Source organism: Oncorhynchus mykiss, chromosome 22 (assembly GCF_057628025.1).
Source record: "Oncorhynchus mykiss isolate SJ-2025 chromosome 22, ASM5762802v1, whole genome shotgun sequence".
Classification (NCBI taxonomy): domain Eukaryota; kingdom Metazoa; phylum Chordata; class Actinopteri; order Salmoniformes; family Salmonidae; genus Oncorhynchus; species Oncorhynchus mykiss.
This window is the reverse complement of record NC_143043.1, coordinates 42,420,991-42,448,897: the sequence shown is the minus strand read 5'-3', so window position 1 is coordinate 42,448,897 and position 27,907 is coordinate 42,420,991. Positions and strand designations below refer to the sequence as shown.

At 43.3% G+C, this 27,907-nt stretch overlaps 1 protein-coding gene across 2 annotated transcripts in view; it reads right to left on the bottom strand.

The window, feature by feature from the left end:
* LOC110501812 (voltage-dependent L-type calcium channel subunit beta-4-like) overlaps positions 1–27,907 on the bottom strand; it is a 70,990-nt gene that overhangs the window by 13,491 nt on the left and 29,592 nt on the right. For both annotated transcript variants that reach the window (XM_036959227.2, XM_036959228.2), the window contains 6 exons: positions 15,903–16,022; positions 15,540–15,662; positions 8,837–8,967; positions 5,982–6,058; positions 4,870–4,889; positions 4,076–4,156 (listed from right to left, as the gene is read on the bottom strand). In XM_036959227.2, the coding sequence (XP_036815122.2) occupies positions 4,076–4,156; positions 4,870–4,889; positions 5,982–6,058; positions 8,837–8,967; positions 15,540–15,662; positions 15,903–16,022 (552 nt within the window). The remainder of the gene's footprint in view (positions 1–4,075; positions 4,157–4,869; positions 4,890–5,981; positions 6,059–8,836; positions 8,968–15,539; positions 15,663–15,902; positions 16,023–27,907) is intronic.

Genomic DNA, 27,907 nt, shown 5'->3' with positions numbered 1-27,907 from the left:
TCATGTTCACATTTACAGCATAACATACATAGGCATTTCATCATTAAAACCTTTAACAAATAATGTCTAGAGGGTGAAAATCCCAAAACATTCTCTTTTGCTCAGAGTATTATTTATATCACCTCCCCTGTCTGATATCTTAACTTTCTCTATGACACAAAATCTAAAGGTTTTTGGTCATTAAAATGTACTGAGACTGGATAATCCCTGTCATGTCTCCCGATTTAACTTTTATGTTAACTAATTCTCTGTTTGAAAGAACAAGAGGTTTTACCTACATAACACAGCCCACATGGACATTTCATCATGTAGATAACATGGGTGGTGGAGCATTTACTAATGTCATTTTTGTGAACAGTTTTCCTGTATGTGGGTCACAGCAATATTCACACATCATATTGTTACACTGTGCACAACCTCTGCATTTATAGCTACCATTCGGAAGAGGGCGTTGTTACAGGAATTAAATTCCTTTATGTTTATTTAACCAATTCAATTAAACACTCTGTGCACTCCTAAGAATTTGTAAGACCCTTATTTGTATAAAATGGACAGAGACCAGTCTCAAAATCAATCAGTAGCGTTTACTCTCGAGAGTACTGAACATGATACAGTTTACCACAGGTTATAAACTGAAAATGACGTCATTAGTTTTCGAACTGTCCCGTTTCTTCACCACTCCGGTACAATGGCAGTATAGTTCTCAAGCCTTCCCGCATCGTCTCTCACCAATTTAGATCATTTATGACCGAGCCAAGGTCTTCCTGTGTAGATAAGCATTCTAGCCAGTCTGACGATAAGTTAATTCATTTCTACCAAATGAACAGACAGTCATTGTTCTAATTCTTGATTATATTTACACACATTATATTCAGTACTAGGATTAAAAAGAAAATTCATACATATACAGTAACATAATAGTATTCAGATTAGTCAGTCCTGATTGAAATGTATACATAATTAGTCATTATTGATAAAAAAATCCCTTAACAGGCGTAAAAGAGCCTGGCTCATTTTCTTTTGTGGCTGGACCAAAATAATCGCGTTAATTGCGACCTCTCCTATATACAATAAGTGGTGGATTGTTAAATTCAGCTGGCAAAACTGGGTCTGATGATAAAACATGCCAGTGTTTCTTGACAGCATCTCCCACTTTGCGCGAGTTCATGTGGTGGTGAACATTATAGTGTTCTTTAGCTCTAGTGGGTCTTTTTGTAGCAGTTCATCTCGTGTTTTCCCTAATGCCAAATTAAGAGTTTAATCCACACATTGTGGAGAGTAGCCTCTTAAAAAACTATTGTGCAAATCCGCTGCTTTTTCTAGATAGTCCTCTGTGGAGTGGCATGTATTGCGCAGTCTGAAAAACTGGCTTCTTGGAAGTCCCCTTTTTAATGGCTCGGGTAGAAGCTGTCCCCCTGTAATAAAGTATTTCTGTCTGTTTCTTTTCTATACAGAGTTGTAAACAGGGTTCCATTAGATTTCTCAATAAACATATTGAGGCAATGACCACGTTTAGTGTCAAATTCAATAGTGAATTTGAGATTGAGGTCAATGTCATTGAGTAATGGTATCAAGTCTGACAGCTCTTCTCTCGTCAATATATTGATACCTCTTCAGGACTTTACTCACAAGTGGATTTTTGTTTTCATTGTTAACAAAATGTTCAAAATGACCCACATAAAGTTAGCATAGCTCGGAGTGAATGTGGAGCCCATCGATGATCCATTCGTTTGGAGGTAGTATTCATTATCAAACCTGAAATAGTTATATGTCAAAACATATTCAGCCAGCTCTAGAATAACGTTTATTGGTGGGTAGTTGTTAGCATCACGGTCTCTCAAATCGTGAGCACGGGCTGCCAGCCCCCGGTATGGGGAATGCTGGTATATAGACTCGACATCTAACGTGACCAAAATACAGTCTTCTGTTAATCCTGTGAATGGTGAGATCTTGTTTATGAAGTCTATTGAGTCTTTAACATATGATGGCTATGCTTGCAGATGAGATTTAATAAACTAGTCTACATATTTCGACATTTTTATTTTACCTTTATTTAACTAGGCAAGTCAGTTAAGAACAAATTCTTATTTTAACTGCCTTGTTCAGGGGCAGAACGACAGATTTTTACCTTGTCAGATTCGATCTTGCTCTAGTCCAATGCTCTAACCACTAGGCTACCTGCCGCCCCGACAACGGTTCAAGCATTGAGCATATTCCTGCAACCACTGGTTGGCCTGGATAATATACACGCAACATGTAATATAAACGCAACATGTAAAGTGCTGGTCCCATGTTATGTGACCGATGTGAAATGGCTAGCTAGTTATTGGTGGTGCGCGCTAATAGCGTTTCAATCGGTGACGTCACTTGCTCTGAGACCTTGAAGTAGTGGTTCCCCTTGCTCTGCAAGGGCCGCAGCTTTTGTGGAGCGATGGGTAACGATGCTTCGTGGGTGTCAGTGGTTGATGTGTGCAGAGGGTCCCTGGTTCGAGCCCGGCGAGGGGACGGACTAACGTTATACTGTTACATTTACATGAGCTGAAATAAAAGATCCCAGAAATGTTCCATGTGCACAAAAAACGTATTTCTCTCAGGTTTTGTGCACAAATTTGTTTACATCCCCTGATAGTGAACATTTGAGCTTTTGTCGAGATAATTCATCCACCTGACAGGTGTGTCATATCATGAAGCTGATTAAACACCATGATCATTACACAAGTGCACCTTGTGCTGGGGACAATAAAAGGTCACTCTAAAATTGGCGATTTTGTCATATTACACAATGCCACAGATGTCTAAAGTTCTGAGGGACCATGCAATTTTCATAATGACTGCAGGAATGTCCACCAGAGCCATTGCCAGAGAATTCAATGTTCATTTCTCGACCATAAGCCACCTCCAATGTCGTTTTAGAGAATTTGGCAGTACGTCCAACCGGCTTCACAACCGCAGACCACTTGTAACCACGCCAGCCCAGGATCTCCACATCCAGCTTCTTCACCTGCGGCATCGTCTGAGGGGGTGCTGAGGAGTATTTCTGTCAGTAATAAAGCCCTTTTGTGGGGAAAAACTCATTCTGATTGGTTAGGCCTGGCTCCCCATTGGGTGTGCCCCTTCCCAGTAATGTGAAATCCATAGATTAGTGCCTAAATAATGTATTTCAATTGACTGATATCCTTATATGAACTGTAACTCAGCAAAATCTTTGAAATTGTTGCATGTTGCGTTTATATTTTTGTTCAGAATATTTCACGGCAACGTTAAAACATTTTATTTTACATTTCACAAGGGACATTTTTAGAGGAAAAAGGATGTTCGGTAAGGTCTCTTGACATTGAGCATTAATAACAACAGCATCATGCTGTTCACACAAGTCAGTGTAATTGGATCGTTTGGACCAATAGACACATCTCTGTAAATTGGAGGAAAAAATCACATTAAGAAGAAGAAATTGTGCCTCCATTCCATCCACCTTCGCATAACCTTCGCATAAATTGTCTTGTTTACACACACACACACACACACACACACACACACACACACACACACACACACACACACAGAGAGAGAGCTTCTTCTGGTGCTGTTTATCTCTGTGTTTCTAATTTCAAGCCATGCTCTACTTTTTCAGACTGATGTGTTTTACCCAGAAGGTTGTTACCACAGCAACACAGTGGCGCGGCAATGTGGACCGACGACGATCCTGGCTCCCCACTTCCCCCATACATATCAAGGAAAAGATGCTGCCCTCCTTTTTCTGCAAACCCTCATTGGTGGTTAGTTACCAAGGAATGGATAAGCCAGACATAGCTGTTATTTTTGGATAGCTCCAAATATCTACTCTGACAATGAACGGGGGAGTTATTCACTGTCAGCGAACCTCTTCAATGAAGCTGCATCTCAACCACTAGTCTGCACGTTGACGGCCCTCAATATAGATTCCAAAAGGGAGAGCTGGGAATTGGAGTCCCTGTATCGCACACAACCAAATATTGCAGTTGTTCTGACTAGCTGTATTGGAGGCCGAATAAAACACTTTACAAGAGACTGAAAATATTATTGTCATGATGCCTACCTCATATCCCTTCAGGGACGGTCCTACCAGGACCACTGGTCTCATGGAGGGGACCACGTCATAGGGAGGGATGTTTTCAGTCTGTAGCAGAGGTCGAGGGTTAGAGGGAGCACAGACACAGCAACAGTAGCATGTAACATGCCATTCACCATTATGTCCTTTTATTAAGTATTATTTAATACCAAGAAAGTGTATCTGTGGAATTACAGTGGTACAACAGTGTTACAACACAGGTACAAAATAATGAGTATAACAGTAGCTGGATATATTACTGTATATTACAGTCATTAAGTTATGCTATTAAGACATTGGGACGTTTCTGTTTTACTTCCTGATAATGTGCTGAAAAAGTGTTATAATTAAAATACTGCCAGCATGTCATTGTTAAAGATGAGCCATCCAATTCATTTATGCGACTCCTATTTTTCTTTGGTCAATCAATTTAATAGCATCATTAAGCCCTGGCACTTGCCAGGGCTGGAATGAAATAAAAGAAGACAGGTCTACATGGTATTAAAGTGAGCTCAATCAGGTCTGCAAAGACACTTCATAGTATTTATTCCTAAGATATTAATCGGGGTGAATAAAGTCCAACCTATTAGTTAGTCTGTATGCCTAAAATAAAGATTGAAATGCTGATATGGAGGATGCCATTGCACCTAGATGAATAACACAGTAATATATATAATACAGTATATGATTAGTCTAGGTGCAAGCAGATTCTGTGTGGTGACAGATCTTGGGGTTTACCTGTGGATGGATTAAAGTGAATAAAACATGTTATTACTACTCACCACTTTCTGCTTCTGTTTTCCTGTAAAAATGAGAAAACAACTGATAATTGCCTATGAACGCCAGGCAGAAACTTAATACAATATACAGTACAACACGTTAGAGAGATACCTTTTCAGTACTCCTCTAATACTGATGGAAATATTTCAAGAGTACAATAATGGATGCAAATACCTTATCACACAAATAAATGAAGTACTACATATACAGTATGTAGACAGTATATTAGTGGTGAAAACACTTGATTTATTTGTTGCTTCTATTCCAAACCTTCCTTTGCAGGTGACAGCCTTGGTTACACTTGTTAAGTGAGTCTGCTAAAGCCTTTGGTAAGTTGCATTATCCTTTAAAAGTTTTTATTTTTTACATTTTTTTTTATAAATTCAAATTAAGAGAGTAATATTTCAATTTATGTTAAGATGGATATAAGATGGAGCAAATCCTTTTATTTGGATAAACCATCTCTCATCTTAACTTGTCATCAAACCATAAAATTTCGCCCAACAGGGTTTGGGCTATAGGGTTATGTTTGCCTTAAAACAAACTCAATGCATGGACATTATGCTTGTCCATAATCCTCTTGGAGGAAGAGGAAGAGGAGGAGGAGTGGACTGAGAGTGCATGGCTCACCTCATTCCAGTCCAATAGAACGTGCATGGCACATTCTGGAAGACACAAAGATCGCACAACTCCACATTCCATCCACCCAACCTCCAGACACTGTTCCCTATTTTCACATATTAACTTACTCTAAACGTTTGTATTGAGCAGCTGCAGCATTTTGAAGTAACTTGATTTTTCTCATAAGAGTAGAACAATGCCATTGAGTACATATACTCTGATAACCATTCAGTTCATAGTTCACTAATGTGAAGTGACCGACAGTTCGTCTAACACTGGATTTGATATGTTAATAAACATATAATAAACAATAATAATAATACATAAATAATAATAGTTAATAAACAACACACTGAGCAACAATGATATGGCATGTTAGAGACAAGGACAATTAGATCATAGATGATAAATTAATAATTCTGACAAACGGGTAGGGAGGCGCTCGACCTGGAGAGACGCTCTTCCCCTAATAGGCTTCTGTCTGGAGGCTCACCTGCAGAGGGAGGGTTGGATTTGAACCCGCCTGAAACCATGTCTCCTAGACTGGAGGAGGAATTCCCACTGGACTTACTGCAAGGCACAAAGGATAATAGACAGAGATAGAGAGAAGAAACATTAATGTGGAACACAGACAGATAGTCTCATCCATCACGGGAGTCCCACACAACTCCCATCCTCAGGAGAAACAGGGTAAATAACAGAGTTCTCTGTCTTTAATCAGTCATTTTATTGTTACTTTAGACATCCTTGGTGTTTTAATGTTATTTAATTATTCTCTGTTATTGCCTTTTGCTTGTTTTTTATCTCTTTCATTTTATTATTTGTTACTGTAAAGTTTGTTACAGTTTTAAATGCACTTCTAAACTAAAGTTTGATTTGTGTCCATGTTGAATATTTAGCATTAGAATAGAATGGTCTACCAGTAGAATGGTCTATCAGTAGAATGGTCTACCAGTAGAATGGTCTACCAGTAGAATGGTCTACAAGTAGAATGGTCTACCAGTAGAATGGTCTACCAGTAGAATGGTCTACCAGTAGAATGGTCTATCAGTAGAATGGTCTACCAGTAGAATGGTCTACCAGTAGAATGGTCTACAAGTAGAATGGTCTACCAGTAGAATGGTCTACCAGTAGAATGGTCTATCAGTAGAATGGTCTACCAGTAGAATGGTCTACCAGTAGAATGGTCTACCAGTAGAATGGTCTATCAGTAGAATGGTCTATCAGTAGAATGGTCTACCAGTAGAATGGTCTACCAGTAGAATGGTCTATCAGTAGAATGGTCTATCAGTAGAATGGTCTACCAGTAGAATGGTCTACCAGTAGACTGGTCTATCAGTAGAATGGTCTACCAGTAGAATGGTCTACCAGTAGAATGGTCTACCAGTAGACTGGTCTACCAGTAGAATGGTCTATCAGTAGACTGGTCTATCAGTAGAATGGTCTACCAGTAGAATGGTCTACCAGTAGAATGGTCTACCATTAGAATGGTCTACCAGTAGAATGGTCTACCAGTAGACTGGTCTACCAGTAGAATGGTCTACCAGTAGAATGGTCTACCAGTAGAATGGCCTACCAGTAGAATGGTCTACCAGTAGAATGGTCTACCAGTAGAATGGTCTACCAGTAGACTGGTCTATCAGTAGAATGGTCTACCAGTAGAATGGTCTACCAGTAGACTGGTCTACCAGTAGAATGGTCTACCAGTAGACTGGTCTACCAGTAGAATGGTCTACCAGTAGAATGGTCTACCAGTAGAATGGTCTACCAGTAGAATGGTCTACCAGTAGAATGGTCTACCAGTAGAATGGTCTATCAGTAGAATGGTCTACCAGTAGAATGGTCTACCAGTAGAATGGTCTATCAGTAGAATGGTCTACCAGTAGAATGGTCTACCAGTAGAATGGTCTACCAGTAGAATGGATGAATACTATAAATACATTCTAGAACAGATGAGTATTGACAACACATTGTTCCAGGAATTGTGATAACAAAGGGTCTGGGATTAAAGAGGCTAATACATAATTTATGAGCAGTGATTGTCTTGGAGATAATATCTATCGAGGCACTATGTGAGATGACATACCCACTGTTTTACCACAATTGTTACATAACGTAACCCTCGGCAACATGAGGCCAACGCTGAAGTGTCCTTTAAAGTAGACAACAAAGAGTTAAAACAGAGCTGAATGACTCAATAGTGGGAGAATGACTATTCTCTCTGTCATAGTTGGCAATGAGGAAACTTATATAAGATGATGCATACCATCTCTTTCATATTAGTGTCACCAATCTGTTATTATGAGTAAACCACCCTAGTTACAGCAGAGCCACACCTGGAGTAGGTGGCCTCTCATCAGACGCACCCATGTCGCTTTCCCTCTTCAGTAAACTTTTATAATACTTTTACCAATGCTTAATAAAGTCGTTAATATATAGTTGATTAATGCTTATTCAGGACATTTCTTAGAAACAGTTATCCCCTCTCCAACCCCCAACCCACCCCTCAACACCCCAACAAACCCCCCCAGACCCTAAACTCACCCTCCAACACAGCCCCTCCACCCAACCAACTCCCCCACACCCTAAACCCACCCTCCAACACAGCCCCTTCACCCAACCGAACCCCCCAGCCCCTAAACCCACCCTCCAACACAGCCCCTCCACCCAACCAACACCCCCAACCCCACCCTCCAACCTAGCCCCTCCATCCAACCAACCCCCCCACACCCTAAACTCACTCTCCAACACAGCCCCTTCACCCAACCAAACCCCCCCAAGCCTCTAAACTCACCCTCCAACACAGCCCCCCCACCCAACCAACCCCCCCCACACCCTAAACCCACCCTCCAACACAGCCCCTTCACCCAACCAAACCCCCCCAGACCCTAAACCCACCCTCCAACACAGCCCCTCCACCCAACCAACCCCCCCAACCCCTAAACCCACCCTCCAACACAGCCCCTCCACCTATCCAACCAACCCCCCAGCCCCTAAACCCACCTTCCAACACAGCCCCTCCACCTACCCAACCAAACCCCCCAGACCTTAAACCCACCCTCCAACACAGCCCTTCCACCTATCCAACCAACCCCCAGCCCCTAAACCCACCTTCCAACACAGCCCCTCCACCTATCCAACCAATCCCCCAGCCCCTAAACCCACCTTCCAACACAGCCCCTCCACCCAACCCAACCCCCCCAGACCCTAAACCCACCCTCCAACACAGCCCCTCCACCCTACCAAACCCTCCCAGCACCAGCCCAGCCCATTTGCCCAAACAGGCCCACCCCCACAGTAAACGTCTCACCCCCCAGCCCCTGCCCAGCCCCTCAACCAGGGCCTTACCCGTAAGAGCGTGTACCTCTCTTCTGCTCCTGCTGTAGACGGATGTTCTCTAGTTTCAGAGGGCTGGGGATGAATCCGATCTCACAGCCCTCCTTCACCAGCCGGCCGATCCACCAGTCATTACTGTACTTCTGTAGTGGACAAGACAACATTAAACAACACAATGAGTGAAGTGAGTGTGTGTGTGTTTGTTATACACTGACATGTACACTCATTGCTGTACGTCTGTAGTGGACAAGACAACACAAAACAACAGAACAGAAGAGAGTGTGCAAACTCCACAGAAAAATACACACTATATGTGGCTGTGGGCAAAGCAACACAAAGTGAATGTCTTAGAACAGAAGTGTGTAACAATTCATAGACATACAGTCAGGACCGGCTCTAGCCTTTTGGGGGCCTGTCATGCCAAATAGTGTCCCCCTCTGCGTCACAATGGGATTCGATGAGTTCTAGCTCCTGTTGCTAGGTCTGTTGCTAGAACTTGCAACATGAATTTGAACACTTTGTTTGTAAACTATTTGCCATCTGTCAACAATGGCTTTACAGTGGTGGGGTGTTGGACTGATCTTGTTGATCATGTACATACCTGCTACAAACAGACTAAATGATGAAAACGCTACTGGCAGCAGAATCCAATACAGCAGAGAGTTCCTACTACAATGCAACTCAAACACCAAACACAAACGCGATAGATATCCCAATGACCCATCTAATCCCTGATTGTCTGCGAGTGGATTACAAACCCAAATGCAAACGTAGAAAACATGGGGCAATCAGACAAAGAGTTAAAAAATTAAAGAACAAATTTCCCTTCCCACCACGTGCTGATCAATGCCCTGTCACTGAGGGTTAAAGCAGATGAGCTGTCAGCAAATTTTGGCTTCCAACACGAATACCGGGAGGCCTGTTTGCTGGCGTTTACTGAGACTTGGCTGGATAACAGAGTCCCGGACAGGGAAGTGGAGCCGGCTTCACTCTGGTCAGAGTGGACCGTGATCTGAGCATCACAGGGAACATCATGATGGGGGTGTCTGCCTGCTTGTCAGGGACCAGTGGTGTAAATGGATCCTGGTAAGAGAGAGACTCTGAAACCCTTGACATTGAACTGCTTTCTGTGTCACTGTGACCCTACTATCTGCCTGTGAGTTCCCTCAATTGTTTGTTACCGTGGTGTACATTCAACCAAAAGCTAATATAGCAAAAGCATCAGAGATTATTTCTAATCTGTCACAGAAACTGGAATCTATCTCGCCAGACGCACTCACATTTATTTTAGGGGATTTTAACAACTGTACTTTGCACAAAGTCCTGTGCACATACCACCAGTATGTGAAATGTCACACTAGGAAAAATAAGACTCTTGACTTGTGCTATGGGACAATACCAAATGCGTTCTCTGCTACCACCAGACCTCCCCTGGGGACATCAGACCAAAATGTGGTCTACCTCAGGCCAACCTACTGTCAGCTCCTGGAGAGGGAGAAACCCACAGTTAAAACTGTCCAGATCTGGAATGACAACAGTATCACTTGTCTCCAGGGGTGTTTTGACTGTACAATGTGGGAGGTATCTGGTCTCCAGGGGTGTTTTGACTGTACAATGTGGGAGGTATCTGGTCTCCAGGGGTGTTTTGACTGTACAATGTGGGAGGCATCTGGTCTCCAGGGGTGTTTTGACTGTACTATGTGGGAGGCATCTGGTCTCCAGGGGTGTATTGACTGTACAATGTGGGAGGTATCTGGTCTCCAGGGGTGTTTTGACTGTACAATGTGGGAGGTATCTGGTCTCCAGGGGTGTTTTGACTGTACAATGTGGGAGGTATCTGGTCTCCAGGGGTGTTTTGACTGTACAATGTGGGAGGTATCTGGTCTCCAGGGGTGTTTTGACTGTACAATGTGGGAGGTATCTGGTCTCCAGGAGTGTTTTGACTGTACAATGTGGGAGGTATTTGAGGATAGCAGTACTGATCTCGATGAACTCACAGATGTTGTTTCAGACTTCTGTAAACTTCTGTGTTGTCAATTGTGTCTACTAAAACCTGAAAAATCTTCTCTAACAATAAGCCTTAGGTATCAAAACATCTATATCAACATCTAATAGGAAGAAGGCAGTTTATGCTGGGGGTAACAGACAGGCTTTAAGAGGCTTTAACAGGCTTTAAGAGATGTACAACGTGAGATCAGTTTATGCTGAGGGTGATAGACAGGCTTTAAGAGATGTACAATGTGAGATCAGTTTATTCTGAGGGTAATAGACAGGCTTTAAGAGATGTACAACGTGAGATCAGTTCATGCTGAGGGTGATAGACAGGATGTAAGAGATGTACAATGTGAGATCAAAAGACAGATACTGGTGAACAAGGAGGCATACAAGCAAAGGGTGGAGAGGAGCTTCTCCTCAGGAAACACAGGGTGGCCTGGCAAGGTATTAAATCCATGTCTAGTGCCCCCCATATAGGCAGGGGAAAGAACAGTGCTGACCTTGGGAGACATGAGGGCCAGAACATGGTTAATGAACTGAATGTTTTCTTCTCAAGATTTGATTCAGACAACTTTGTGTCAGAGGTAAACCAAATGGAAGCATCATTACAAATGTTTGAGAGGGTTGTTGTTAAACAGGATGATGTTTTGAAGTTGTTCAGGGGATGTAACACATACAAAAGCGCAGTGAGTGGCGCAGTGGTCTAAGGCACTACATCGCAGTGCTAGCTGCGTTACTACAGATCCTGGTTAGATACCGGGCTTTGCCGCAGTCGGCCGTGAACAGGAGAACCATGAGGCGACGCACAAGTGGCCCAACGTCGTCCAGGTTAGGGAAGGTTTGGCCGGATCTTGTTTGGCCGGTCCTTGTCCCATCGAGCTCTAGCGACTACTGTGGCGGGCTGGGTGCATGCATGCTGACACGGTCGCTAGGTGTACGGTGTTTCCCCTGACAAATTTGTGCGGCTGGCTTCCGGGGTTAAGCGTGCAGTGTGTCAAGAAGCAGTGTGGCTTGGCGGGGAAGTGTTTCAGAGGACGCATGGTTCTCGACTTTTGCCTCTCCCGAGTCCATACGGGAGTTGAAGCAATGGGACAAGACTGTAACTACCAACTGGAATTGTGGAGAAAAAGGGGGTAAAATAAATACAAAAAAATAAATACTTGCTCAGTCCGTGCAAAATTATTACCTCAGAATTGCTCTCCAAGGACAGTGTTTTTGACAGTGACAATCTGCTGACGACCTGCTTCAGAGGACTGAAAAGACTGGAAAGAGCACACTCTTTCTTGACTATGTATTTGTCTTTTTGGGGTGGCAGGTAGCCTAGTTAGAGCGTTGGGCCACTAACCAAAAGGTTGCTGGATCGAATCCCCGAGCTGATAAGGTCGTTCTGCCCCTGAACAAGGCAATTCTTATTTACAATGACGGCCTGCCAGGGAAAAGTGGGTTACACTGTTCCCTGGCAGGCCGTCATTGTAAATAAGAATTTGTTCTTAACTGACTTGCCTGTATTTATATACAGTGGGGCAAAAAAGTATTTAGTCAGCCACCAATTGTGCAAGTTCTCCCACTTAAAAAGATGAGAGAGGCCTGTAATCATCATAGGTACACTTCAACTATGACAGACAAAATGAGAAAAAAAAATCCAGAAAATCACATTGTTGGATTTTTAATGAATTTATTTGCAAATGGTGGAAAATAAGTATTTGGTCAATAACAAAAGTTTCTCAAAACTTTGTTATATACCCTTTGTTGGCAATGACAGAGGTCAAACGTCTTCACAAGGTTTTCACACACTGTTGCTGGTATTTTGGCCCATTCCTCCATGCAGATCTCCTCTAGAGCAGTGATTTTTTGGGGCTGTTGCTGGGCAACACAGACTTTCAACTCCCTCCAAAGATTTTCTATGGGGTTGAGATCTGGAGACTGGCTAGGCCACTCCAGGACCTTGAAATGCTTCTTACGAAGCCACTCTTTCGTTGCCCGGGCGGTGTGTTTGGGATCATTGTCATGCTGAAAGACCCAGCCACGTTTCATCTTCAATGCCCTTGCTGATGGAAGGAGGTTTTCACTCAAAATCTCACGATACATGGCCCCATTCATTCTTTCCTTTACACGGATCAGTCGTCCTGGTCCCTTTGCAGAAAAACAGCCCCAAGCGGAGGAAATAGGTACCCTTAGGAAACATCTGGAGGAAATCCAGAATGGTCACGCTCTACAGCGTGACTACCAATCCAAGCAACCGGAGCCCTGTACTCACAGGAGTAAAGACGATAGGTTTCAGACCTTGCCTCCCTCATGTGTCCCTCAGTCTTCTCCTCTTGGCCATTCGGCACAGAGTAATATTGCGCCTCTTGGCCAACAACAACAAGGCTTGGCTTCTCCTCTTGGCCTTTCGGCCCCAATCTCTCCACAGGATGAAGCCAACCCTCTCCGCTCGCCTGGCTCGGAATACCTTGACAAACTCATCAAGAATTTCCCCACCTTTGACCCCGTTCCAGGTCAGCCAAATGATACTGAGACGTTCCTAGCTGACATAGAGGACGCGTTGGATGGCTACACGAACGCTACGGGTTGTGGCAGGGTTTACCTGTTGAAGCGAACATCGAATAGACACGTGACAAGGTTCATTAGTCTACAACAGCAACACGTACTAAATGACTACTCTAAACTTGCCACAGCTTTGAAATTAGAATTCAGTGGTTCTACGACTCGCAAAATCAGGCCTATTACTGTTGTGTCATCGGCAAACTTAATGATGGTGTTGGAGTCATGCCTGGCCGTGCAGTCATGAGTGAATAGGGAGTACAGGAGGGGACAGAGCATGCATCCCTGAGGGCCCCCTGTGTTGCGGATCAGCGTGGCGGATGTCTTGTTACCTACCCTTACCACCTGGGAGCAGCCCGTCAGGAAGTCCAGGATCCAGTTGCAGAGGGAGGTGTTTAGTCACAGGGTCCTTAGCTTAGTGATGAGCTTTGAGGGCCCTATGGTGTTGAACGCTGGGATGTAGTCAATGAATAGCGTTCTCACATAGGTGTTTCTTTGGTCCAGGTGGGAAAGGGCAGTGTGGAGTGCAATAGAGATTGCATCATCTGTGGATCTGTTGGGGCGGTATGCAAATTGGAGTGGGTCTAGGGTTTCTGGGAGAATGGTGTTGATGTGAGCCATGACCAGCATTTTAAAGCACTTCATGGCTACAGACGTGAGTGCTACGTGTTGGTAGTCATTTAGGCAGGTTACCTTAGTGTTCTTGGGCACAGGCACTATGGTGGTCTGCTTAAAACATGTTGGTATTACAGACTCAGTCAGGGACAGGTTGAAAATGTCAGTGAAGACACTTGCCAATTGGTCAGAGCATGCTCGCAGTACATGTCCTGGTAATCCGTCTGGCCCTGCGGCCTTGTGAATATTGACCTGTTTAAAGGTCTTACTCACATTTGCTGCGGAGAGCGTGATCACAGTCTTCCGGAACAGCTGGTGCTCTCATGCATGTTTCAGTGTTATTTGCCTCAAAGAGAGCATAGAAGTAGTTTAGCTCGTCTGGTAGGGTCGTGTCACTGGGTAGCTCTCGGCTGTGCTTCCCTTTGTAGTCTGTAATGGTTTGCAAGCCCTGCCACATCCGACGAGCATCAGAGCCGGTGTAGTATGATTCAATCTTAGTCCCCACCAAGCGGGTGGAGAGAAATGACGGTGGACAGAAAAATGTATGCTTTAAAGTTAATTTCCTACAATTCTACACATTTTGTCATGTGGCGTAGTGAAAATTGAGCAATTTATAACAAATGTCATGTCATTCTACTAATTTTGCCATTGGGAAGAGAGACATTATTGCAGTTTTAAAGCAGGTTTGCTTCCGGTATACACATTTTACCATGGGGTGGAGAGAAAATGTTGTAATTTTAAAGCTAATTTCCTGCAATTATACACATGTATACTTTTGGGTGTCAGGGAAAATGTATGGAGTAAATGTACATTATTTTCTTTAGAAATGTAGTGAAGTAAAAGAAAAGTTGTCAAAAATATAAATAGTAGAGTAAAGTACAGATACCCCCAAAACTACTGAAGTAGTACTTTAAAGTATTTTTACTCAAGTAGTTTACACCACTGGTATTCGGACATGATTACTATACGTTTAGATAACTGGCTAGACTAACTTAACAATCTAAACAATGTTAGCTGACATGGGCTAACTGAGTGACAAAACAGGAGAAAAACTGAAAATTGCTGATGCACAACCACATTTAGAACTTGCACCTTGTGTATTCTACTATTCTAACTCTCAACAGCAAGTTGAAACCCTGACTGAGTTCCCCCCCCAAAAAATAAAGAAAAACATATTTTGGGTCGGGCCCTCTAACGGCCGGGGGCCCTAGGCGACTGCTTACACACTCTATGTAACTTTGAAAGTCAACACAAAACAACACAATGACAAGAGTGTGTAAACTCCACAGACATACTAGGCTGTATACACACTCACTAGTCCATTGTTCTCGGATCTAAAACGGGACATGCATTATTGATATTGATTCATCCATAATGGCCCTTGAACAGATATGGCTTGCAGCAAACATAGGTTGTCTGAAATGGCACCCTATTCCCTATATAGTGCACTACTCATGGGCTCCGGCCAAAAGTAGTTCACTACATAGGTAATAGAATGCCATTTCAGACACAGGCATAGATGTAGCAGTAGGGTTGTTATGTACTGTACAGTATATTGTACCTCTTTAATGTGCAGGAAGTCCTTGGCATCGAAGGAGATGGCGGTTCCTGCCACAGGGACATCCTCATCCAGGGCTCCACAGTAACTGATGTTAGTCTTCACAGCAAAGGCCACCGCTTTGGCCTGAGACGATACAGGAAACGCCATGTATAAGAAGAGTGCCTAGCCTAGCTAGATAAGCTCAACCATAACCCAGTGGGCAAAATGTTCTGCAAATATACCAGTTCTGGTTGTAATGTGGTTTTAATAAATAACAACCAGCCTTGCCTACTGGGACCTTTCCAATGATAGGTTTAGAACAAGGGCCCTATGTGCCTAGTATAGCATAAGGCTCCACAGTGGAACACCCTGCAGGTGTCTCACCTTGGCCCTCTCCAGCTGTACAGCAGCCTGCTGCTCCTTCTCCAGCTTTCCTCCTGCCGGTTCCTCCTCCAAGGAGACATCTGAGTCCGATGGTCGGCTAGTGTAAGAGTCAGCTGAACCCTGCAGAGGGACAATATAACAGTCAGATAACAGTCAGATAACAGTCGGGTAACAGTCAGACAACAGTCAGGTAACAGTCAGGTAACAGTCAGGCAACAGGCAGGAGAGAAGACAACAGTAAAATGATTGGCTAGTGTAAGAGTCAGCTGAACCCTGCAGAGGGACAATATAACAGTCAGATAACAGTCAGATAACAGTCAGGTAACAGTCAGGTAACAGTCAGGTAACAGTCAGGCAACAGGCAGGAAAGAAGACAACAGTAAAATGATTGGCTAGTGTAGGAGTCAGCTGAACCCTGCAGAGGGACAATATAACAGTCAGACAACAGTCAGACAACAGTTAGATAATAGCCAGGCAACAAGACAACAGTAAAATGATTGGCTAGTGTAGGAGTCAGCTGAACCCTATAAAGGGCCAAGACATTTGTGACATTTGTCCCTGAAAAAGATGACATATTTTTGCTGTCTGAACCCCTCTGTAGTTGTCATTGTTATTATGAGGAATGTTTACCATGCTTACACAGGTCAGTGAAGTTTGTGAGCTGTGTCATCACTATGAAAGCTGTCATCCTGAACAGATAAACATGTAAACATGTGCTGCATAGATGTGCCATTCAGAAAACGAGAGCCGAGATTGGAATTTTAAAATTGGACACCATCACCTCCGGACTCATAATGTTGTATTATTCAGTATGGAGATATTCTACTGTAATGGGGTCTCCCCTTGGATTCTAGTTTGTTTATATTGTTTATATATGGTTACCCTACAGTATTTTTATTTGTTTATTTAAACGTATTTAACCAGGCAAGTCAGTTAAGAACAAACTCTTATTTACAATGACGGCCTACCCCGGCCAAACCCTAACCCGGACGGACGACGCTGGGCCAATTGTGCGTCGCCCTATGGGACTCCCAATCACGGCCGGTTGTGATACAGCCTGGAATCGAACCAGGGTCTGTAGTGAGGCCTCTTGCACTGAGATGCAGTGCCTTAGACCGCTGCGCCACTCAGGAGCCCATGTCCTAATATTGTCAGAATGTACTGAGCACTGAGTGAAGGTGGCTATGATAGGCCTGCAGCCAGGTGCTAAAAGGTGGAGTCCGTACGTTGAGTGGGCGGGAATATGCCTCTCCAAGCGGGATCACAGGGACCCTGATTAAAGCTGGTGAGCCGGGAGACACAACTCACAAATATAGGAATGTTTTTGAAGCCCACAGCTGGCGAGCGGTGAGCAACCCAGCCGATCTTAGTTGAAGTGATCACATTGGAAACCACATTAAGTGGAGAGAGAGTGGGAATAAAGAGAGACTGGCTGGATCAATACTGCATGAGGAGGAACTGAACAGTGAGATAGACACAAACAGAGAAAGAGAGAAGGAGACAGAGAGAGAGAGAGAAAAATACAGAGCGAGAAAGAGAGAGACAGGCAGAGAGAGAGAAAGAGACAGAAAGAGAGTGAAAGACAGAGAGAGAGACAGAAAGACAGAGAGAGAGAGTGAAGGAGAGAGAGACAAAGAGAGAGAGATACAAAGAGAGAGAGAAAAATACAGAGCGAGAAAGAGAGACAGGCAGAGAGAGAGAAAGAGACAGAAAGAGAGTGAAAGACAGAGAGAGAGACAGAAAGACAGAGAGAGAGAGTGAAGGAGAGAGAGACAAAGAGAGAGAGAGAAAGAGAGACAGACAGAGAGAGAGAGAGAGAGAGATAGAGAGAGAGAGGTCATTACAACTTCTACTAGATTCACTGGAAGCAGCAGTGGGATTAATTTATCTAAAAGGTTCAAAGAAAGCTTGGTCAACGTCTGTTGCCTTTTTAGGCCCGGTGCAACAAGGTTAATCAACCTTCAAGGGGATTGTTCCTTTTGTGTGGGATCTTTTGATTCCTGGATCAAAGTAGTCTATTGCTAATGTATTCAATAGTCCTTTCTCAGAAGAGCACAGGTCTGATTAGAATGAGACAATAAGAGAGACAGAGAGAGAGTGGGGCAGAGAGAGGGGAGGGAGAGAGTGAAAGAGAGAGCGAAAGAGAGAGCGAGAGAGGGAGGGAGAGCAAGCAAAAGAGAGAGGGGGGAGAAAGAGAGACAGAGACAGAGAGATAGTGTGTCGCGGTCTCTGTCTCCCTGGGTGGGGGTGGATACGGTGGCTGGGTCCCCCACCCAGCCTCAGGCAGAGCCAGTCTCATGTCATTACGATCAGAAGAGCTGCCCCCCAGATGCCACACACAACACACACACACACACACCACCCTTTCTCTTATTAACGAGTCAATGGCGGGTGGGAGAGTTCCCCGGTACAACACCCACTCACTCAGTCAGAGTGGAAATGACGGAACGAGAAAGTGTGAAGTGGAGATAGAGGAAGCTATAGGGACAGACTGTACATAAATAGAAAGTAGGGGCTAAAAAGAAAGTGGGATAGGGACAGAAAGAGAAGGGGGGAAAGAGGGAGAAAGGCAAAGAGGGGGATATTGAGAGAGGGGAAAAAGAGGGAGAGAGAGGTGGGGTGAGACAGGGATGCAGTCCCACCCTCTTCAACATATTGAAGTCGGAAGTTTACATACACCTTAGCCAAATACATTTAAACTCAGTTCTTCACAATTCCTGACATTTAATCCTAGTAAAAATTCCCTGTCTTAGGTCAGTTAGGATCACCACTTTATTTTAAGAATGTGAAATGTCAGAACAAAAGAGACAATGATTTTTTTCAGCTTTTATTTCTTTCATCACATTCCCAGTGGGTCAGAAGTTTACATACACTCAATTAGTACTTGGTAGCATTGCCTTTAAATTGTTTGGTCAAATGTTTCGGGTAGCCTTCCACAAGCTTCCAACAATAAGTTAGGTGAATTTTGGCCCATTCCTCCTGACAGAGCTGGTGTAACTGAGACAGGTTTGTAGGCCTCCTTGCTCGCACACGCTTTTTCAGTTCTGCCCACATATTTTCTATAGGATTGAGGTCAGGGCTTTGTGATGGCCACTCCAGAACCTTCCCCAACCAGAAACCATGGATTGATGGCAGCATTCGCGCAAAACTGAAAGTGCGAACCACTGCTTTTAATCAGGGCAAGGCGACTGGAAACATGACCGAATACAAACAGTGTAGCTATTCTCTCCGCAAGGCAATCATACAAGCTAAGCGTCAGTATAGAGACAAAGTAGAGTCGCAATTCAACGGCTCGGACACGAGAGGTATTTGGCAGGGTCTACAGTCAATCACGGACTACAAAAAGAATACCAGCCCCGTCGCGGACCACAATGTCTTGCTCCTAGACAAACTAAAAACTTCTTCACTCGCTTTGACATGGCCCACTACCAAAACCTGTGGGCTCTCCTTCACTGCAGCCGACGTGAGGAAAACATTTAAACGTGCTAACCCTCGCAAGGCTGCAGGCCCAGACGGCATCCCCAGCCGCGCCCTCAGAGCATGCGCAGACCAGCTGGCTGGTGTGTTTACGGACATATTCAATCAATCCTTATCCCAGTCTGCTGTTCCCACATGCTTCAAGAGGGCATTGTTCCTGTTCCCAAGAAAGCTAAGGTAACTGAGCTAAATGACTATCGCCCCGTATCACTCACTTCCGTTCCCAAGAAAGCTAAGGTAACTGAGCTAAATGACTATCGCCCCGTAGCACTCACTTCCATCATCATGAAGTGCTTTGAGAGACTAGTCAAGGACCATATCACCGCCACCCTACCTGACACCCTAGACCCAATCCAATTTGCTTACCACCCCAATAGGTCCACAGACAACACAATCACAATCACACTGCACACTGCCATAAACCATCTGGACAAGAGGAATACTTATGTAAGAATGCTGTTCATCGACTAGAGCTCAGCATTTAACACCATAGTACCCTCCAAACTCGTCATAAGCTTGAGACCCTGGGTCTCGACCCCGCCCTGTGGACTTCCTGACGGGCCGCCCCCAGGTGTTGAGGGTAGGAAACAACATCTACACCCAGCTGATCCTCAACACTGGGGTCCCACAAGGGTGAGTTCTCAGCCCTCTCCTGTACTCCCTGTTCACCCATGACTGAGTGGCCATGCACGCCTCCAACTCAATCATCAAGTTTGCAGACGACACTACAGTGGTAGGCTTGATTATCAAACAACGACGAGACGGCCTATAGGGAGGAGGTGAGGGCCCTCGGAGTGTGGTGTCAGGAAAATAACCTCACACTCAACGTCAACAAAACAAAGGAGATGATCGTGGACTTCAGGAAACAGCAGAGGGAACAGCCCCCTATCCACATCAACGGGACAGTAGTGGAGAAGGTGGAAAGTTTTAAGTTAATCTGCGTACACATCACGGACAAACTGAAATGGTCCACCCACACAGACAGCATCGTGAAGAAGGCGCAGCAGCGCCTCTTCAACCTCAGGAGGCTGAAGAAATTCAGCTTGTCACCAAAAACACTCACAAACTTTTACAGATGCACAATCGAGAGCATCCTGTCGAGCTGTATCACCGCCTGGTACGGCAACTGCTCCACCCACAACCGTAAGGCTCTCCAGAGGGTAGTGAGGTCTGCACAACGCATCACCGGGGGCAAACTACCTGCAATCCAGGACATCTACACCACCCGATGTCACAGGAAGGCCAAAAAGATCATCAAAGACAACAACCACCCGAGCCACTGCCTGTTCACCCCGCTATCATCCAGAAGGTGAGGTCAGTACAGGTGCATCAAAGCTAGGACCGAGAGACTGAAAAACAGCTTTTATCTCAAGGTCATCAGACTGTTAAACATTCATCACTAACATTGATTGGCTGCTGCCAACATACTGACTCAAATCTCTAGCCACTTTAATAATAAAAAATTGGATGTAATAAATGTGTCACTAGCCACTTTAAACGATGCCACTTTATATAATGTTTACATACCCTACATTACTCATCTCATATGTATATACTGCACTCTATACCATCTACTGCATCTTGCCTATGCCGTTCGGCCATAACTCATCTATATATTGTTATGTACATATTCTTATTCATTCCTTTACACTTGTGTGTATAAGGTACTTGTTGTGAAATTGTTAGATTACTTGTTAGATAGTACTGCTTGGTCGGAACTAGAAGCACAAGCATTTCGCTACACTCGCATTAACATCTGCTAACCATGTGTATGTGACAAATAACATTTGATTTGATTTTGATTTGACTTTGTTGTCCTTAAGCCACTTTGCCACAACTTTGGAAGTATGCTTGGGGTCATTGTCCATTTGGAAGACCCATTTGCAACCAAGCTCAATAGAGCCACATAATTTTCCTGCCTCATTATGCCATCTATTTTGTGAAGTGCACCAGTCCCTCCTGCAGCAACGCACCCCCACAACATGATGCTGCCACCGCCGTGCTTCACGGTTGGGATGGTGTTCTTCGGCTTGCAAGCCTCCCCCTTTTTCCTCCAAACAGAATGACGGTCATTATGGCCAATCAGATCTATTTTTGTTTCATCAGACCAGAGAACATTTCTCCAAAACGTACAATCTTTGTCCCCATGTGCAGTTGCAAACCGTATTATGGCTTTTTTATGGCGGTTTTGGAGCAATGGCTTCTTCCTTGCTGAGCGGCCATTCAGGTTATGTCGATATAGGACTCGTTTTACTGTGTATATAGATACTTTTGTACCTGTTTCCTCCAGCATCTTCACAAGGTCCTTTGCTCCAAAGTACGTTCATCTCTAGGAGACAGAACACGTCTCCTTCCTGAGCGGTATGACAGCTATGTGGTCCATGGTGTTTATACTTGCGTACTATTGTTTGTTCAGATGAATGTGGGACCCTCAGGCGTATGGAAATTGCTCCCAAGAATGAACCTGATTTGTGGAGGTCTACAAATGTTTTTCTGAGGTCTTGGCTGATTTCTTTTGATTTTCTCATGATGTCAAGCAAAGAGGCACTGAGTTTGAAGGTAGTCCTTGAAATACATCCACAGGTACACCTCCAATTGATTCAAATGATGTCAATTAGCCTATCAGAAGCTTCTAAAGCCATGACATAATTTTCTGTAATTTTCCAAGCTGTTTAAAGGCACAGTCAACTTAGTGTATGTGAACTTCTGACCCACTGGAATTGTGATACAGTGAAATAATCTGTCTGTAAACAATTTTTGGAAAAATGACTTAGTAGATGTCCTAACTGACTTGCCAAAACTATAGTTTGTTAACAAGACATTTGTGTAGTGGTTGAAAAACTAGTTTTAATGATTCCAACATAACTGTATCAACGAATTGGCGAGGGAACTAGAACAGTCCGCAGCACCCGGCCTCACCCTACTAGAATCTGAAGTCAAATGTCTACTGTTTGCTGATGATCTGGTGCTTCTGTCACCAACCAAGGAGGGCCTACAGCAGCACCTAGATCTCCTGCACAGATTCTGTCAGACCTGGGACCTGACAGTAAATCTCTGCAAGACCAAAATAATGGTGTTAAAAACAAAGGTCTAGTTACAAGGACCACAAATACAAATTCCATCTAGACACCAATGCCAGAAAGGCCTTCTACACCATCAAAAGGAACATTAAATTCAACATACCAATTAGGAAGGATCTGGCAAAAAATACTGGAATCAGTTATAGAACCCATTTCTCTTCATGGTTGTGAGGTCTGGGGTCCGCTCACCAACCAAGAATTCACAAAATGAAACAAACACCAAATTGAGACTCTGCATGCAGAATTCTGCAAAAATATCCTCTGTGTACAACGTAAAACACCAAATAATGCATGCAGAGCAGAATTAGGCCGATATCCGCTAATGATCAAAATCCAGAAAGAGCTGTTCAATTCTACAACCACCTAAAAGGAAGCGATTCCCAAACCTTCCATAACAAAGCCATCGCCTACAGAGAGATGAACCTGGAGAAGAGTCCCCTAAGCAAGCTGGTCCTGGGGATCTGTTCACAAACGCAAACAGGCCCCACAGAGCCCCAGGAAAGCAACACAATTAGACCCAACCAAATCATGAGAAAACAAAAGATAATTACTTGACACATTGGAAAGAATTAACAAAAAAACAGAGCAAACTGGAATGCTATTTGGCCCTAAACAGAGAGTAGACAGTGGCAGAATACCTGACCACTGTGACTGACCTAAACTTAAGGAAAGCTTTGACTATGTACAGACTCAGTGAGCATAGCCTTGCAATTGAGAAAGGCCGCCGTAGGCAGACCTGGCTCTCAAGAGAAGACAGGCTATGTGCACACTGCCCTCAAAATGAGGTGGAAACTGAGCTCCACTTCCTAACCTCCTGTCAAATGTATGACCATATTAGAGACACATATTTCCCTCAGATTACATAGATCCACAAAGACTTTGAAAACAAGCCCAATTTTGATCAACTCTCATATCTACTGGGTGAAATACCACAGTGTGCCATCACAGCAGCAAGATGTGTGACCTGTTGCCACAAGAAAAGGTCAACCAGTGAAGAACAAACACCATTGTAAATACAACCCATATTTATGTTTATTTATTTTCCCTTTTGTACTTTAAGTATTTGCACATCGTTTCAACACTGTATATAGACATAATATGACATTTGAAACATCTTAATTCTTCAGGAACTTCTGTGAGTTTAATGTTCGCCGTTAATTATTATTGTTTATTTCACTTTAGTTTATTATCTACTTCACTTGCTTTGGCAATGTTAACATAGGTTTCCCATGCCAGTAAAGCCCCTTGAATTGAATTGAATTGAGAGATAGAGACAGACACATAAAGAGGGACAGAGAGAGAGAGAGACAGACAGATAAAGAGGGACAGAGAGAGAAAGACAGACAGAGAAAGACAGACAGATAAAGAGGGACAGAGAGAGAGAGAGAGAGAGAGAGAGATAAAGAGGGACTGAGAGAGAGAGACAGACAGATAAAGAGGGACAGAGAGAGAGAGACAGACACATAAAGAGGGACAGATAGAGAGACAGACACATAAAGAGGGACAGAGAGAGACAGACACATAGAGGGACAGAGAGTATTAGAGAGACAGTCAGATAAAGAGGGACAGAGAGAGAGAGACAGACAGATAAAGAGGGACAGAGAGAGAGAGACAGACAGATAAAGAGGGACAGAGAGAGAAAGACAGACAGATAAAGAGGGACAGAGAGAGAGAGAGAGACAGACACATAAAGAGGGACAGAGAGAGAGAGACAGAAAAAGACTAAAAGCAGCACAGCGAAGCCCCAAATGCCAGAACACAGCACATGCCTGCTGTGAGGGGGTGGATGATTCTGAGGGGAGCCGAGGGGACTCATATTTCAGGCCTCCTGACGAAGGTGCTGCAAGGCATCAGCGGTGCCGGTGACGATGATCAGCTCAGTGTGCAGTCACAAAGACAACTGATAGTTCTGGGTCACGATGTGTCTACTGTGACGTGTGATGTTGCTAAGGAGAAGACAAGGCACACATCCTACCTCTAGACAAGCTCGATCATAATGACACGTAATAAGTTACTCATTATGCCCTAGGCAGGGTTTCATCTGTGCAGATACTGTGCAGACAACTACTGATTAACACTGGCTGTCTGTCCACTTGGCCTATCACATTGTAGGCTACTGTACTGGACTGTAAGACTCACAGGCCCCATAGCATCAGCATCACCATCAGCCACTCGTCACCCCCTGCCCCTTGACCCCAGTCAGTCATGTGACCACATTACATGTTACATAAGGACAGCAGGCTGAGTGACGAGAGAGAAGAGGGCCACTATCATCTCCACTACTGCTCCTGCTGCTACTACTGCTGAAATTCATATTCTCTCTCTCTGACAAACGATCTTAGGCACTGCGTATATCAACCACGACCACCACCTTCTCTTCCATTCGCTCACAAAATTATTCAGTGTCTGTATCATTTTCACATGCTATAACCTGTGAAGAACAGCAACCTCCCCCTCTCCTGTGTGGACAGTGTGGACTATGGAGCTCCATTGGCTTTAGGAGAAACAATAAATACCTAACAACACAGGGACATTTGGAGACATGGAGGGTTCTGTAGATATACTGTGACATGTTGTAACACACATGATGTCACAACCATGTGAGGCATGACATTCATTTGGCCTATTTACATATATGGGCTGTAGGGTTTTCCACTGTACAATACTGAATAAAGCCAGCAGAGTAGCATGTTTCTCTGTGTACCAGCGATGAGCCTATACCGCCACCTCTCCTATCCACGCTTAACCCAACCCCTTCCTCTACTCCCAGCTCTCAACCTAACCTCCACCTCTCCTCTCTGCTCTCAACCTAACCTCTACCTCTCCTCTCTGCTCTCAACCTAACCTCTACATCTCCTCTCTGCTCTCAACCTAATCTCCACCTCTCCTCTCCACTCTTAACCTAACCTTCCCCCATCCTCTGGTACAAACCTAGTGGACCACACTGCAATCTACATGCATCTTCTCAACTGCTGAAGCATGAAGATCTATCAGGAAAATTATCCACTGACTACATGGGTCCATGGCACAGTAATAGAATATAAGAAAGATATGATGCATTTGGATAAGACAAAATAAATAAATCTAACATGGTCACTAAACCCCATCTTAAATATAATAATAGTTAATAATTCACAAAGGACTTCCTCCAACACTACCATCTAAGATGAATCATCTTCCTCAGACATACATTTAGGCAGCAATGTGTTTCTATACTGGCAGACAAGCTGTTCTGTGGTTCAGCAGAAAGTGGAGGGTTTACTTCAACAGCACTCCACGGGATTCACAGTCAGACGATCACTCCACTTTGGAACACATTAGAACAGGCAGCCAGCTGGTCTGTCTTACCATTACTGCTGACTCAGCAATACTGGAGAGGATGGGGGAGAATAGGGGAGACAGCTATATTGGGAGAGATTGGGGGGTGATGGGGGAGACTGAGGGAGAATGGGAGAGTGGGGAAGGATGGGAGAGACTGGGGAGGATGGGAGAGAGGATGGGAGAGACTGAGGGAGGATGTGGAGAGAGACTCCACCATACTGGGGAAGGATGGGAAAGACAGTGGGAGGATCAGGGAGAGACTTAGCTATACTGAGGGAGGATGAGAGAGAGAGAGGGAGAGAGAGACACACATATAGCTGTGCATAAGCTCACGGGAGCAGAGAAACATGCTTACAAAAAGTTGCTTGACATGAGCAGTTACCCATGATGTATTGCTTTACAATACACCCTCCCACCAATGTTTTCTCCTGGAATAGCGCTTCCCTTTGCACAACAATCCTAACTAATTACAATCCAGACCAACTTTCACAGTGGAACGAATGCTTTTCCTTATTCCATTTTTTGTGATAGAGCATATGCTTCATGGCCTAAGTGTTATCATAGTGGTCAAGGATGCCCCTTCCAAATGAAAAAATACTACAGTTTACTATAGAATACTACAGTACTTACTATTATATAGTATATAGTAAACTGTGGTATACTGTAGAATACTATTGTAAATACTACAGTATTATCCGCAAAAAATACTAGTAAATACTACAGCAATGTTCGTAAAAAACACTACAGTCCGCAAAAACACAACCCTTTTTAAACTACAGTACTGTATACAAAAACACAACCCTTTTTAAACTACAGTACTGTATGCAAAAACACAACCTTTTTAAACTACAGTACTGTATACAAAAACACAACCCTTTTTAAACTACAGTACTGTATACAAAAACACAACCCTTTTTAAACTACACTACTGTATGCAAAAACACAACCTTTTTAAACTACAGTACTGTATACAAAAACACAACCCTTTTTAAACTACACTACTGTATGCAAAAACACAACCTTTTTAAACTACAGTACTGTATACAAAAACACAACCCTTTTTAAACTACAGTACTGTATACAAAAACACAACCCTTTTTAAACTACACTACTGTATGCAAAAACACAACCTTTTTAAACTACAGTACTGTATACAAAAACACAACCCTTTTAAACTACAGTACTGTATACAAAAACACAACCCTTTTTAAACTACTGTACTGTGTACAAAAACAGATCCCTTTTTAAGATACAGTACTGTAAACAAAAACACAACCTTTTTTAAACTACACAACTGTATACAAAAACACAACCCTTTTTAAACTACAGTACTGTATACAAAAACACAACCCTTTTTAAACTACAGTACTGTATGCAAAAACACAACCTTTTTAAACTACAGTACTGTATACAAAAACACAACCCTTTTTAAACTACAGTACTGTATGCAAAAACACAACCTTTTTAAACTACAGTACTGTATACAAAAACACAACCCTTTTTAAACTACAGTACTGTATACAAAAACACAACCCTTTTTAAACTACACTACTGTATGCAAAAACACAACCTTTTTAAACTACAGTACTGTATACAAAAACACAACCCTTTTTAAACTACACTACTGTATGCAAAAACACAACCTTTTTAAACTACAGTACTGTATACAAAAACACAACCCTTTTTAAACTACAGTACTGTATACAAAAACACAACCCTTTTTAAACTACACTACTGTATGCAAAAACACAACCTTTTTAAACTACAGTACTGTATACAAAAACACAACCCTTTTAAACTACAGTACTGTATACAAAAACACAACCCTTTTTAAACTACTGTACTGTGTACAAAAACAGATCCCTTTTTAAGATACAGTACTGTAAACAAAAACACAACCTTTTTTAAACTACACAACTGTATACAAAAACACAACCCTTTTTAAACTACAGTACTGTATACAAAAACACAACCCTTTTTAAACTACAGTACTGTATGCAAAAACACAACCTTTTTAAACTACAGTACTGTATACAAAAACACAACCCTTTTTAAACTACAGTACTGTATGCAAAAACACAACCTTTTTAAACTACAGTACTGTATACAAAAACACAACCCTTTTTA